This window comes from Bidens hawaiensis, unplaced genomic scaffold (genome assembly GCF_021521415.1).
Source record: "Bidens hawaiensis isolate Kalapana, Puna unplaced genomic scaffold, B.hawaiensis_p1.1 tig00011798_1, whole genome shotgun sequence".
Taxonomy (NCBI): Eukaryota; Viridiplantae; Streptophyta; class Magnoliopsida; order Asterales; family Asteraceae; genus Bidens; species Bidens hawaiensis.
In genome coordinates, this window is record NW_027491938.1 from 489,733 (window position 1) to 503,977 (window position 14,245).

Here is a 14,245-nt window from a genome sequence, read left to right on the forward strand (position 1 = left end):
GTCCCCCCAACAAGCTAATTTAGAGGTTGGAACTACCATAATTTGTTTGTATTAAACTTGGGGAAAATTAATAAATTAAATGGCATAGGTTAATAATTAAAACAGACAACTATTTTGAAGTGTAAATTAGGATATCTTTTAATTACTATAATAAGATTTTAGTTACTCTAGCTAGTTTATTCAATCAAAATGATATTAAATATTGTAAATATTTTTGTATAAATTTCTATCCTACACACACATTTGCACACCCTACTAACTTTAAGAAATAAAAACAAGTGAAATGGGCATCCTTGAAACCTCAAATTTGAAAACTATATTTTTACTGTTGGTCATTTTCGTGTCATCAACTCCGAAAGGAAACAGTCAACCACTAGTTCCAGCATTGTTTGTGTTTGGAGACTCGGTGGTTGATGCTGGAAACAATAACCATCTTGAAACCCTTGTCAAGTCGAATTTCCCGCCTTATGGTAGAGACTTCATCAACCATGATGCCACCGGACGATTTTGTAATGGAAAACTAGCATCTGACTTTACAGGTAATTAAACAAGTATTGATCAACGATCACCTCTTGCATGTCATGTGCATGTATGCATGTATATAGTTATTATGATAGTCAAGTGTAACTATTAATGTGTACTAACCTTTGATGTATGTCATGTCCATGTAGTTATTATGCTATAGTAACAAGAAACTGATCAAAATGTACATCTACCGGTTAAAATAAACACTTTGTCCATTTGAATCAGTTATATCCCGTCGAGACATCTAGATTTTTGAAAAAAGACAGTTGAACCGGTGGAATTTTTTAGGCATCCCGAGGCGATTTTTTTGGCTTTCAACAAGGTCCTTTTTTTGTTTTTTTTTGCTTCCGATGATATTTTTTTTGTCATCCAATGGAATTTATCTCGTCTTTTGACAAGAGTTATTTTGGCTTCCGCCAAGATATTTTTGACATGCGGCATAAGTGTCGTCGGGTGATGATTATTAGCTGGCGGGTCGACAGGATTTGTGTTGGACATTTTAGGAAAAAGTTGTTCTAAGTATACATTTTGTTTACTTAACTCGTAAAATAAACATTTTGGTCATTTTCCCTACCGCAACTATGATATAGCCAACCTTAACTATTAATCATGATTCATGTATGTATTAAACTATTAATGTTACAACTTTTATTATTTTCTGATTCAGGTGAGAATCTTGGATTCACTTCATACCCTCCACCCATACTAAGCAAAGAAGCCAATGGGAACAACCTCTTGCTAGGAGCCAACTTTGCATCCGGTGGCTCCGGATATTATGAGACCACCGCCGAGCTATATGTATGGCCAAACATCCTTTTCTATCGTTATATACGATCATAATGACACGATAAATAATTAATCGTTATGCAACAAACTAATGCATTGTCCTAACATGTTGTAAAATGAATATGTAGAATACAGTTCCATTGAGCAAGCAACTTGGGTACTACAAGGAATACCAAAAGAAGCTAGTTGTGCTTGTTGGGCAGTCGAATGCAACATCGATAATCAATGGTTCGATACATTTAGTTAGCTCAGGAAGCAGTGATTTTGTCCAGAATTATTATGTCAATCCGCTCCTTTACAAAGTTTACACGCCTCACCAGTTCGCCGACATACTTATCCAAGCCTATTCTCACTTCATTGAGGTAAATGCTACATTAATATGGCTTTACAAATACGGTTCTAATAGATAATGTGACACCTTAGGCGAATCCCAAATCTTTCTTTTCACTAGAAAAGACATTGGATCATTTAGAATGTTGTGTCTCATATCACCAACATGTAGGTCTCTGTAAACGAGCCAAGTCTTGCCAGGGTGGGCTTGGGCTCAACTCGTTTATTTTAATGAGCTCAAATGTTGAGCCGGCTTGTCAACAGCTCGAGCCGGCTCGTTTATTTTTAACAAATTTTAAAAAAATTATACTCTACTATATAAAACCTAAAAATAATGTTTGTTATGTATACACAATGCATAATTTCAGAAACACATAATTCATAATATATATATATATATGTGTGTGTGTGTGTGTGTGTGGCTGCTTTTTTAAACGAGCCAAACGATAATTTCCAATACTAAGAGAAATTCTCACATTTTTTTCTTTTTTTAATTTATGCGTTTAAACATACCAACGAGCAAGTCACGAGCCGAGTTAAACATGGATCGAGATGGCTTGGTTCAGTGTGTTTTGAAACATTAGCAGTCGATGAGAGGAATGAGTCCAATTAAATGTGCAAAAGGTAAAGAAACCTGTGACTTCCTTGTGAGCAAAACAAACAATATTGGTTGGTAGGAGAGATCAGATGTTACATTATAATGTCACGTGTTCGTTTAAAAGATTATGATACGACAATTATGTATTTTGTAAATGAATATGAATTTATGATAAGAATATTGAATACACATAAAAAACTTGTGACAGGAATTATATGGGCTAGGTGCAAGAAAGGTCGGTGTGTCGACATTACCACCGTTAGGTTGTTTACCGGCATCCATCACACTATTCAGTGAAGACAGCAACAAGTGTGTTACCAAGATGAATACGGTAGCCGAATATTTCAATAAGAAGCTTAATGAGACATCTCTAGCTCTCAAGGCCAAACTCTCTGGCCTCAATATAGTTGTGTTGGATATCTACCATCCTCTTTTTGACCTCATTCAAAAGCCTACTGATTTTGGTACATATAGCTATGTCACATTTTACATATTAACATACATGCATATACATATACATATATACACACACACATACATACATTACATGTGTGACAACAATTTATTTATATTGTTTTAAGGGTTTTTCGAAGCAAGGAAGGCGTGTTGTGGTACGGGTTTGGTAGAGACGTCATTTCTATGCAACAAGGAGTCACCAGGAACGTGCAAAAACGCTTCTGAATACGTGTTTTGGGATGGATTTCATCCGTCAGAAGCGGCGAATAAGCTTTTAGCTGATGATTTACTCGTCAATGGCATTTCTCTTGTATCTTAAAACCAACCGGTTATTTTTATGAAAAGAGGGAACTATATTTGTGTGGGCATGACTCGATAAAACTTATAGTTACGATTTAGTTAATAATCTTGTAACGTATTATTTGATTAAGGTGTGATATTTTGTTCAATATTTTCACTTGTAAGTTTGATATTCTTCAGCATAATAAGAAGTTTCACAGAATGTAATAATTTCCTATATCTCAATCCTTTCTTCTTACATGTTTCTTGAGCATTAGGCCTTGGAACATGACTATGTGTTTCTCGATAAAACTTATAGTTTTAGGCGTGTAGCTAGTCCTCGATGAGTATATGTTTGGCAGGAGGTAATTGTTGATGCAATCACCGGTGCCAAAAGCCATGACTATCTCCTTACAATCAAGCAATTACTAAAAGTAATTAAGAAAAAGTAACCAACTTATGCAACTAATAACTATTGTTCAAACAGACAACTTTGACTTTTTAAGTCAAAGTATTGCTCCTAATACTAAAAACTTTCAAACTTAGAATCAACACGGTTGATGTACCGGCAACTAACACGGTCTGTTTGATTACACAAAAGTGAACAAAAGACGTGCCGCTTCGTTAGATACATAGAAAAACATGAAGTTTACACATTTCAACCCTTACCGAATGTTCAATATTCTCCAATAACTATTAAAGCTTGCATAAAAAGTTTGTAGAAAAATAAGAACCATATAAAAAACATACACAAATTATACTACTTTAGTCGCTTATGTAAGTCATCAAGGTTACTTTACAATAGGCTGATTTATTGGAGATGTCGTGCACCTTCTTTTCGTCGCATTATTCTAGTTCAACTTCACCAGCCGCTCAAGCGATACAATAGACCACTTATCTTCAATTTGAGCACACACCTTCTCGTTAACATCCTCCCTGGTTTCGGTTTGAACAACAAATTGTTCTCTCGAGCATGCACCTCAAGAACCTCTTTCAACAAACTAATACTCTCTCTCGAAGGCCGTCTCTCGTCTCCCGGTTTAACCACATCCAACCCTTTAGCCACACATTGAATCATGACCAAACCCACATGTAACCGGGCATGTACTAGCTCAGCGGGTAAACATCCTAACCACCCCTCAAACCACTTATACACCTTTTCAAATTTTGGTTTTGAACATAACCAGTGGTACAAAACATTTTGCCACTTGTCGAAAAACATTTCCATTATATTAATCATATATTGAATAGGAATCATGTTGACCCAGGTCAACACCTGGTCAAACTGGTCAACCGGGTTGACTTGAAATTCATGCATAACCTTTAGTCTTTAACAACTTAGGAACAATAAGCCTGGTCATGATTTGATCCCAGCTGATGGGATCGAAAACCGTCTTCCACGGTGATAGCATCGTGTACACCGAGACATCACTCGGGTGCCAAGCATGCGGAGCACTTTCTAACCGGATTATGAACACCAATAACTCCTTAACTCTCAAACGTCTTTTAAAACGCATAACCACTCACAGTTATGCAAGTGAAGTGCTCGTCGAAACGCTGTGCCCAAGCTTAGGGCCACCAAATTTTAAGGGCCCCCATTTATATTTTTGTATCTATAAATATATATTAAAAGAATAAAGATGTTTTATGCCAATTTGTTGTATTGGCCTAGTGGTTGTGGTTTTTGCAGGTTGTTTCATGCTCCATATATTTGTTTCACAAGTGTTCGAATCTCACGCAAGCTGATGTTTTCACAACGTTTTTTTTTTTTTTTTACGACTACATTATCACCATTTATACCTAGAATTTTCCTCTAATTTTGTATTTAATCTCACTTAATCACTTAAACCTTTTTTACTTTCTATAAACGTTAGTAAAAGGCATCTTAATGTAAGGACTACATTTGTTATATAAACAATTTATTGTTTATTCCAGATCCAAATAATGTTGAATATGTTTTGTAACAATAAATTTTAGAAAAAAAGAAGTGCCTCAAAATTTATTTAGCTTAGGGTCTCCAAATTGGTTGGGTCGAACCTGCCGTTTACACGTCAGAAGGATCTGTGGTTGCTGTTGCGAACAAACTACCTCTAACTTCTTTTGCCATGTAATTCGAAGACCATTGTCGCCTCTTGTTGCCTATTCAGTCGCTCCCGACATTCCATCTTCTCCGTTGATTGCGACCATCACTACCACCCCGTGTTTATGGCGATTTCGTTATTAAGTCGAACCTACTGCAATTTCAATCCATAATCTGCATATGTATAAAGAAAAAGTTGTAATATAGTCAAAAACTTAATATTAATATTTAAAAGATATACTAATTCTAATGAACCATTTTAAAAAGATAGTTGAAATTTGTTAAAGCTAACACAACAATATTATAACAAACCTACAATGGGTTCACATGAGATCATAGTTTAAAGATATTGATTGTTGGTTTTATTTGCTATTTTGTATTATCAAGTTGTATGATATAATACAAGTAATTGGTGTACATTATTGCTAAAGAATATTGTATTTATAAGATCCCATTTGCAGCACTTACCTTTGTTGCTTTTATACGTTTTATATCATTTATATTTATTTTTATAGTACAAATTGAACAAAGAACAACCATATTTTACATGAGAAATAATAAACAGAACATAACGTAACATAGGCCATATTGACTGTTAGGCTAACAACATCAAATATATATTCTTTTAGAAAAAGTAAAATTTAATTTTCTATTCCTATGACCACCCGTAGTGACTCGTTATGGAGGTGGAAAACAGCCCAAAACATCGGGCACACCGCCCTTGGCTTGTTTTAGGTCCGTTTTGAAACCTCTTCCACCGTTTATGTATACAGCTGTTGATGAAAATGGTGGTGGGGCCACAACTTTTAAGGGCCAATGGATAAGAAGGTAGAACCCCCCCCCCCCAATACCACTCGTATTGCTATTTTATTTTACTTTTGAAAGTTTATCATTTTCTTTCTCTCATGAATCTACGATACAGATTTAAAAATCAATTTTGCCTAAATTTGGTTATACTAAACACATACAACAAATTAATTTATACAGTTACTACACTAACAATCGCTGTAAACATTACCATAAACATATAACACGGATAAGAAAAAATAGCATGTTTCTGTTACATTATAGACCATCTTGAACATATCAATCAAGATAATGACATAAAATTATTATGTTATGTTTACCTTTCACACAATATTCACTTACCTTTTCTAATTATTCTCTTATCGATACTTATTTCACAGTTGAGAGTGGTCACATAGAAACATTTGTATATACGCGAGGTTAACGATGTTTAGTTTTTCAGCTAGTCAATTGACCATAAGTACTTGAAGCTCCATTTCTTTAAAGTGATTTCTCAGGTCCAGTTGGTGATAGGAATTCGCTATCAACTATCACTCACTATTGTGAAAGGTACTTCAAACATCGTTGTCATTTGATCAATGTAGAATTGCATAAAACACCAACGAAACAAGAAAAAACAAGCTACTTATTTTTGTTGTTCCATAGCTCTGATTCTTAAACTGACATGACTTTTCTGGTCCATCTAACCTCTACCGTAAACGTTAATAATAATAAAAATGTCGATAACACTACAACCGCTAATCTTAAAATGACAACCAGCAATTTATATATAGCTAGCTTCCATTCAACTAAATAGGTGTGTAGTTATTAAGGCTTAGTGGAGAATAACTATTGTTCTATGGTGAAGAGGATCATTTGGTAATGCTTTTCAACATCTCATCAATGGACAATGGTTGAGACGTTGAATAAAAAATGAATAGACGAGTTACATGAGTATGGAATACTTGAAAGAACAACATTTGCTACTTAAAGGTTAATCATTCATCCGACCAAGATCTTAACAAGATTGCTTTTATGAGACTTGTAATGTGAAGGGAATATATACACACAACATAGGTTGATATTAACGAGGATTATGGCCAATAAATTTTTTTTTTCTATAAATATGTATCAAAAGGTGTGAGAATAAAGGTTAAGTTGCATAAAAATAGTTGCATCCATAGTTAATATTTTAGTAGTGTAGTGATATATTTTGTTAATGAAATGAGTGTCCCTAATTTACTAAAATTAATAATAATAATTATTGTTATTATTATTATTATTATTATTATTATTAACGATGAAATGTGGTGTAGTGTCTTGATTCCTTTAATACCTTACATTTATTTGAGATGTTTCCTTTCTCTTTTTTTTTTAATCCATGTTAGGAATATTATTCATCACAATATTTTATATAGTTATTGTGGTTGTTTTTCTCATATACTTATTAGAATTAGTTATGATGGTTTGCTTAACACTTAAGAGTGATGAGAGTACCTCGTGAGTGTGAGCGAGTGAGTGCCAAGCAGGCTCACACTCATTGGCTCACCACACTCTGGGACATGTGAGACGTGACTCACGTGAGCCTTATTTCTATGAGAGTGAAGGGCGTAAAACAATATGTTATGGTAAAACTCACTCATAATCTATCACACCATTCCCTCCCCATGTGAGTGTAAGGGAACTATGTCTCTGCTCATGTGAAGCCTACGCGACGCTGTTCGTACTCACACTTACTTCAAGTGAGGCTCACAACCTTATTTATAGCATTTCTATAAAGAGGTGTGTTTCTAAATAAACTTAAAAAGGAATTGTAAATTCATGTATATATGTTTTTTCTTCAAGTATGAGTGTATGACTCACAACCTTATTTGAAGCCTACGTGGCGCTATTCGTACCCACACTAACTTCAACTTATCTTTTGTTTTACCGTCTTTTACGGTTTTAGAGTCACACGCTCTTTGTGACCAAATTATTTCAATTTGTTTGTTTGTTTGAATCATATATCTATCCTAAATTTAAAAAAACGAAGCAGCAAAATACAACATTGGCTTGCAATGTGAAAGAATAAGTAACTAAGAAGGATGAAGAAAAAGGAAGAAAATGATAATCATCTCAATAACAAGACCATTTACTTTTTGGTGTCCGTATATTGAACCACTTTATCATAGATGTAATTTTTTGTTGCACGTTCTTTTTCAAGCTAAACATCTACTCCAAATCGCTTGATAGGGCATGTTACAAGTATCAACCATCATAACGCTTACGTAGGATCGTTGCTTCTACTATCTAGTTATTAGAACTAGTTATTGATGGTTGATTTACTTATAACAGTTTACACTTATTTGTAACAACTTTATATAAATAAGTGTTTGTTTTCATTTTATCAATTGAAAAGGAACTTAGTTTCATTTGTATATATTTTCTCCCTAATATAGTTTCAGATTAGCTTTGTTTTACCTTTTCTAATTAAAAAAACACAATTTGATGTTGTTAATGTTTTAAAAATTATTATTATATTCATGGGTTTTTTTTATTTATTTAGATTTGTTCTTGTTCATATTTTATCAAAAGTATCATGCAAGTTATGAATTTTTAATTACTTTTATTCGTTTGAGTGTTCATGATCCAAAGTAGAAATCCAATGGATAAGTATGGATTTCTTTTTTTATTTTGGCTACTTGGCTTGACAGATTGTTGCGTGTAGCGCAAGCATAGTACTATAACTTGTTAAATAAGTTATACATATTAATTCAAATATAGCATACCTAGTAAATCACTTTGTAATTCACATAATCGCATGTTCACGATTAATATTAGATTTATCTCGAATGTTACAAGTTATGGGCTTGCGTTGATACGGTAAATTGGTTTGAGAAGAATATCATGTTGTGCCAATAAATAGTCAGAAGTTTTATTTCAAACAACAAACTCACACACAGTAAAACTTACAATCAACACTTGTATGTATAAGCATGGCCAGGGTCTCTGGCCTCATATTTTTTTTTTCTTAGTGGTGTAAATTTACTTGTTTTCGTCTTAAAATTTGATTCCAACCCCCTTTTTATATGTATTGATTTCAATCCCTCGGGCTTTTTCATCCAAGCTTTGTTACTAAATTTTACACTTGTTTATAATTTGTCACATGTGAAAATGGTGCCCCTTATCCTAGGTAAGAGCATTCATAATAAATTCTCTATCTCCATCTATATAATTACACTACTATATTTTTTTTTCTTTTTTTTGATTAAGTAATATTTTTTTATAATTTTATCATTACCTTTACATTGTCATCCACTCATAAGTCATAACAACTTTCAACAAATGTTAAAAAATTATAGAGTATAATTTACTTATAAACAGAATTTTTCCAAATTTACTTATAAACATTAACATTTTCTCTACTATACATTTACCATAGATACATTCTATCTTTATGTAGGGCTGTTCAAAAAGTCCGTGACTCGTGGCTTGTTCGAAGCTCGCTCGATAAAAGCTCGATTCTAAATGAGCTTGACTCGACTCGACTCGATTTTTAAATGAGCCGAGCTTGAATCAAGGTCAGCCCGGTCTTGGCTCGGCTCGTTGGCTCGTTTAGATTAAACCCTAAATTTTAATATTTATATATAATAATAGCACACCAAGAAATAACTAAATAAAAATTATACATATATTATGTTACTCGATTCCTAAAACCTTATATAAAAATAACAAAAGTAAACCATATAAAGTTATAAATTCACTAGTTTATAAAATTTATATAATATGTATGTTAAAGTTATAATTTTTGTCTTTTATATATCAAAATTTATAAAATGAAAAATAAAAAATAATAAATAAAAACATTTAAAAAATTAAAAGAGCCCGCTCGACGAGCTCGAGCTTTAAACGAGCCGAGCTCAAGCTCGATTTTTCAGCTTGATAAAGAAAACGAGCCAAGCTTGAGCTCGATTTTTCAACTCGATAAAGAAAACGAGCTGAGCTCGAGCCAGCTCGATTAAGTTCGAGCTCAAGCACACCCTGACTCGACTCAACTCAACTCGGCTCGATTACGGATCTATCTTTATGCAATATTTGTACAAACAATCCAAAATCTCACCACACGACACATTCAATTAACATGACGAGATAAAAGATATATCGTTTATGTCAACATGTCCCATTTCATAAGACATTGCCAACTGGATCCAATGGGGCCCACTTCACGTGGGTTCTTTACATACACAACAGCTTGATCCACACATGTCCTGATCCATCAACAGACACATGTCTTCATCTTGGAACGAAAGATATTGGGACCACAGTTTCTACATGTACCTTGTTTGTAGTAACAAAACCTAAACCAACGGACACGGTAACTTTTTATTCACGAATAGCTAAAGTCGAAAGTAGTACGACATTTAAATTGTTTTCTTAAACAGTATTGAAACTATTTTCAACTAATGTCTTACACGGCAAACCATTGAAACTCGAGCAGTGATAAAGTCTAAGCGTTAAGTAGGTAAGTAAACGCGAATTCAATTCGTTTTACCTGCTCGTGTTATTGTACAAGGACAGAAACCAAAAACAAAACAAAGAATTGTAAAACTTGAGGTAGGTCAATGGGGTAATGTCGGTTAATAAAATTCGAGGTAAAACCCGGCTGCTGGCGATCCCGGGCAATGAGGTGATCGGTCTACGCAATTTAGGTCGGTTTCCGTCACGTTTATTTACAACACCGAAACTAAAACAAAAAATAACATTCGGTTGGTTTTCTTTATGTTCAATGTGGTATTGGAACTACAACAAAGTGCGGTGAGTTTACACAAAATTCGATCGGTTTTCATCACGTTCGTTATGATACTAGAACTAAAACAAAGCAATAACAAAAAAAAATAGAGAGAGAGAGATAAGAAAAACAAAAAATCCTTTCCACCACTAAGGTGTCGCCAAGTGGCCCAATAGAGTCCATGCGGCACCAAAATTCCTAAATATATATATTAGTAATAGCAATAGTAATATCTGAGTGAGCATGGTTGGTACGGTATATCAACCTTTCATACTGATTTTAACACTGTATGTCTGACTTGGTAGCATTATCAAACAGAAACCCCATCACTATGCAAGTATGTATATTGGGTAGTTGCCACGAGTTATAGTTGCAGTCTTGCATAAGAAAGGAGAGGGGAGCGGGAGATGTGTGTGGAGTGGATTAACTTATTGATCAAGTTAATTGCAATATGAATCTAAATAATTTGGATTTATGATGTACACTTATTTGATCTTATTATGATTTATAATCTTATTAGTGCTTAGGAGTAATGGGGGTTCCAAGCGGGAAACGCTCCCTTGACGGGGGTCCGAAGGCAGTGCTGCTGGTAGCAAGGTCCAAAGGGCAGAGCTTTGACTAGGGCCGGTTTGGATTTTTTTACTTTGACATATATTACATAAAAGAAAATGTGTTAGAAATTTAATGTTATTAAATTTCGTAAGTAATTTATATGTCAAAGTAGGAGCGTATTATATGAATTTGAACCAATGGCATTCTTGATCATACGTAGCTTCTTCTGGTTCATCATACTATCTCATATTCTATACTCAATTTGTTGCTCAAATCAATCTGAGTTATATCCGATTAAAATATTTATGAACAAAAATAGTTTTGATCTGAAAATGTGATCACAACTCTCAGAAAATATAACCATTTTATGTACAATTTCCCTAAAAGTACATGTGTTTTTTTTATTTTAAGAGTCAATGTTGTTTGTATTTGTGTTAAGTTAAAGCAAAGCTCGTCTAGATTTTTTACACATGAATTAAACAAACAATATTCTAATCTGAATTAAATATTTTTCAATCTACCATCTTAATATTTACATAACTTGAAATCATATGTTCTACAAATTATATATACATATATATATATATATATATATATATATATATATATATATATTTTGGGTAAAATTTTCATTATTAAACATCCAAACGATTTATAAAGAAGTGACAGATAGCGAACAACAAGCTGTGCCGCAACCCCCTTTTGGATAGCAACTCAATCCTACCAAAAACAAAGTTTTTGTTTTCATGGGCCGTTAAATTACTATGCATGACCCGCTGAACTCTGTTCAGAAAGTCCACGGCATCCGGAGCTAAAAAACCAAATGCGTCAAATGCAAAAGGGAAAAACATTAAGCACGTGTTGACTCTTCAAACATGTTTTCTCGTGTTTAACAACCTTGCATTGTGCCAGGTGAATTATAAATTATATTTATTGTATATTTTATATTGTGTGACACGCGTGGAGATCTGGTTAAACTAGTCGGATAAACTACGGTGGAGATGCCTCGAAGCAATCAATGCAACGCGCCAACGAGCATATTCAAGCTGGATGGGCTTTAAATATTATTTTTATTTTTTTTGAACAACCTTTAAATATTATATTAACTTCTCCAATCAAATAAATTTATTGTGCATATTAGAGCAAATACCGTGATCATTACTTTAAATGTAAGCCATGGGCCTTCTGGCTCAATAGCATGAGGATAATGGTTAATGCTTGAGATACTAAAGGTCTCATGTTTGAAACATGACTCAAGAGGGTTTTCTCACAGTGGTGTGAGTTTCCTTCTTGATGAGTGGGTCAGGCCTGGAGCATCAAAATCAGTATGGACGATTGATATCCCGTCTCAGAAAGGCTCACTCAGATATTGGCGAGAGATCCAAATGCTATTAAAAAAAATACTTTAAATATAAAAATATGCAATTTTATTTAATAATAATTACAAATATATTTGCTAAATTCCTTTAAATGAAGACTGCATAATACATTTTGCATTTGTTAATTTTGAGCTTTTTGACATTTATTTATTAATTTCATACTATAAGCTATGCTTGAACTGTGTTTTAACTCGTTTAAGATATTACACGAGCTTGAACCGATTCTGAACCCATTTATAAAAACAACCAAGCCTTGCCTACAATAACCTGAATGCCTCCAAAAAAAACCACACCCACACACACACCATGCTCCGATCAAACCACCGGTACATCTCAGACGACCACCGCCACCCTCCGGCGACCATCATATAAAATAATAATTAATAAATAATAATAGAGCCAATCCTGAGTTTCAAAAAGGAGAAAAAAAAGTCACGAGTCTAGATCAAACTCGGCTGGATTACACCCATAAATACACCTCACACCCATACATTTTCCATAAAATGTAACACAACACGGTTATTTAACTGTGTACCCTACTATCTTTCCCTCTTCCACTAAACCATTTCATCATCATTAATTTTATACAAAAAAAAAAAACGAATGTAACAATTATTTAACCTTCTATCCCACTATCTTTTCCTCTTCCACTAACTCATCTTATTATCATTTAATCTTAAACAAAAACTAATAAAAACATTGTTTTCAATATAAATATTATAAAAGAATCTGGGTGAAGCGACAAATAAAAACTTTAATCCCGGGTTTGAACCTGACATAGGACGAAAGTTCACGGATTCTATACAGTCTCATGACAGCCAGGATTCGACCTTGGATATATCCTGCAAATGATAGGTTTACTGTTTACATGTGAGATACATCGCCGTTAAAAAAAATTAAAATTAAAAAGAAATCTTATCCACTAAACCCATTTATAAAAGCAACCAAACCTCCTAAACACCACCCACACACACACACACAATGCTCCGATCAACCCACCGGTACATCTCCGGCAACCACCGCCACTCTCCGGCGACCACCACCACCGAATCTGACATCTGGAACGTACCCACCTCGCCGGACTTTCAAACCCCAATACCAATCTCCAAACCCTCAAAACCCACCAAACTCGCCGGAGAAACGCCGTCGTCGCTGCCGGTCAACGTGCCGGACTGGTCAAAGATACTGAAGCAAGATTGTGGGCTGAGAAACCCGAGATGGACTTCCGAGTTTGACGAAAATGAGTTCGACTCCGGCGTTGACTCCGGCGCCAGTGGCCGGACTCCGCCGCATGAGGTGGTGGCGAGGAAATTGGCGCGAACGAGGGTGGTGTCGTTTTCGGTGCATGAAGGAGTTGGAAGGACGTTGAAAGGAAGAGATTTGAGTAGAGTTAGGAATGCGGTTTGGGAGAAAATTGGTTTTCAGGTTAATATGTGTTAAAAATTGGGTTCCAATATGTAGAAACATAGATATTACATCAATATAGCAGGTAGGCGGGCAACAAGTTGCGCCGCCACCCCTTTCTGAATTGCAAACCCTAACCTGCTAAAGACATACCCCTGCCCCTTTGGAGTCGACACATTGCTATGCACAACCTTTACACTTTTCTTGATGTTATTTTTACTAATCAACTATTAATAGGTTCAATATAAAATTACACATCTAATGAAACTCCCAAACTCCAATGAAACCCCCGATGTTTAACT

The 14,245-nt window shown here is 34.5% G+C and overlaps 2 protein-coding genes across 2 annotated transcripts; both read left to right on the plus strand.

Moving 5' to 3' along the window:
* Positions 1–265: 265 nt before the first annotated feature.
* Positions 266–3,014, plus strand: LOC143539115 (GDSL esterase/lipase At5g03820-like). Its single transcript, XM_077032524.1, has 5 exons — positions 266–539; positions 1,193–1,323; positions 1,440–1,673; positions 2,448–2,703; positions 2,821–3,014. Exons 1-5 carry the CDS (start codon positions 284–286, stop codon positions 3,012–3,014), a joined length of 1,071 nt encoding a protein of 356 aa, XP_076888639.1. The 5' UTR covers positions 266–283.
* A 10,506-nt stretch (positions 3,015–13,520) lies between these two features.
* Positions 13,521–13,979, plus strand: LOC143539127 (protein S40-4-like). Its single transcript, XM_077032532.1, has one exon. It carries the CDS (start codon positions 13,521–13,523, stop codon positions 13,977–13,979), a length of 459 nt encoding a protein of 152 aa, XP_076888647.1.
* Positions 13,980–14,245: the final 266 nt, after the last annotated feature.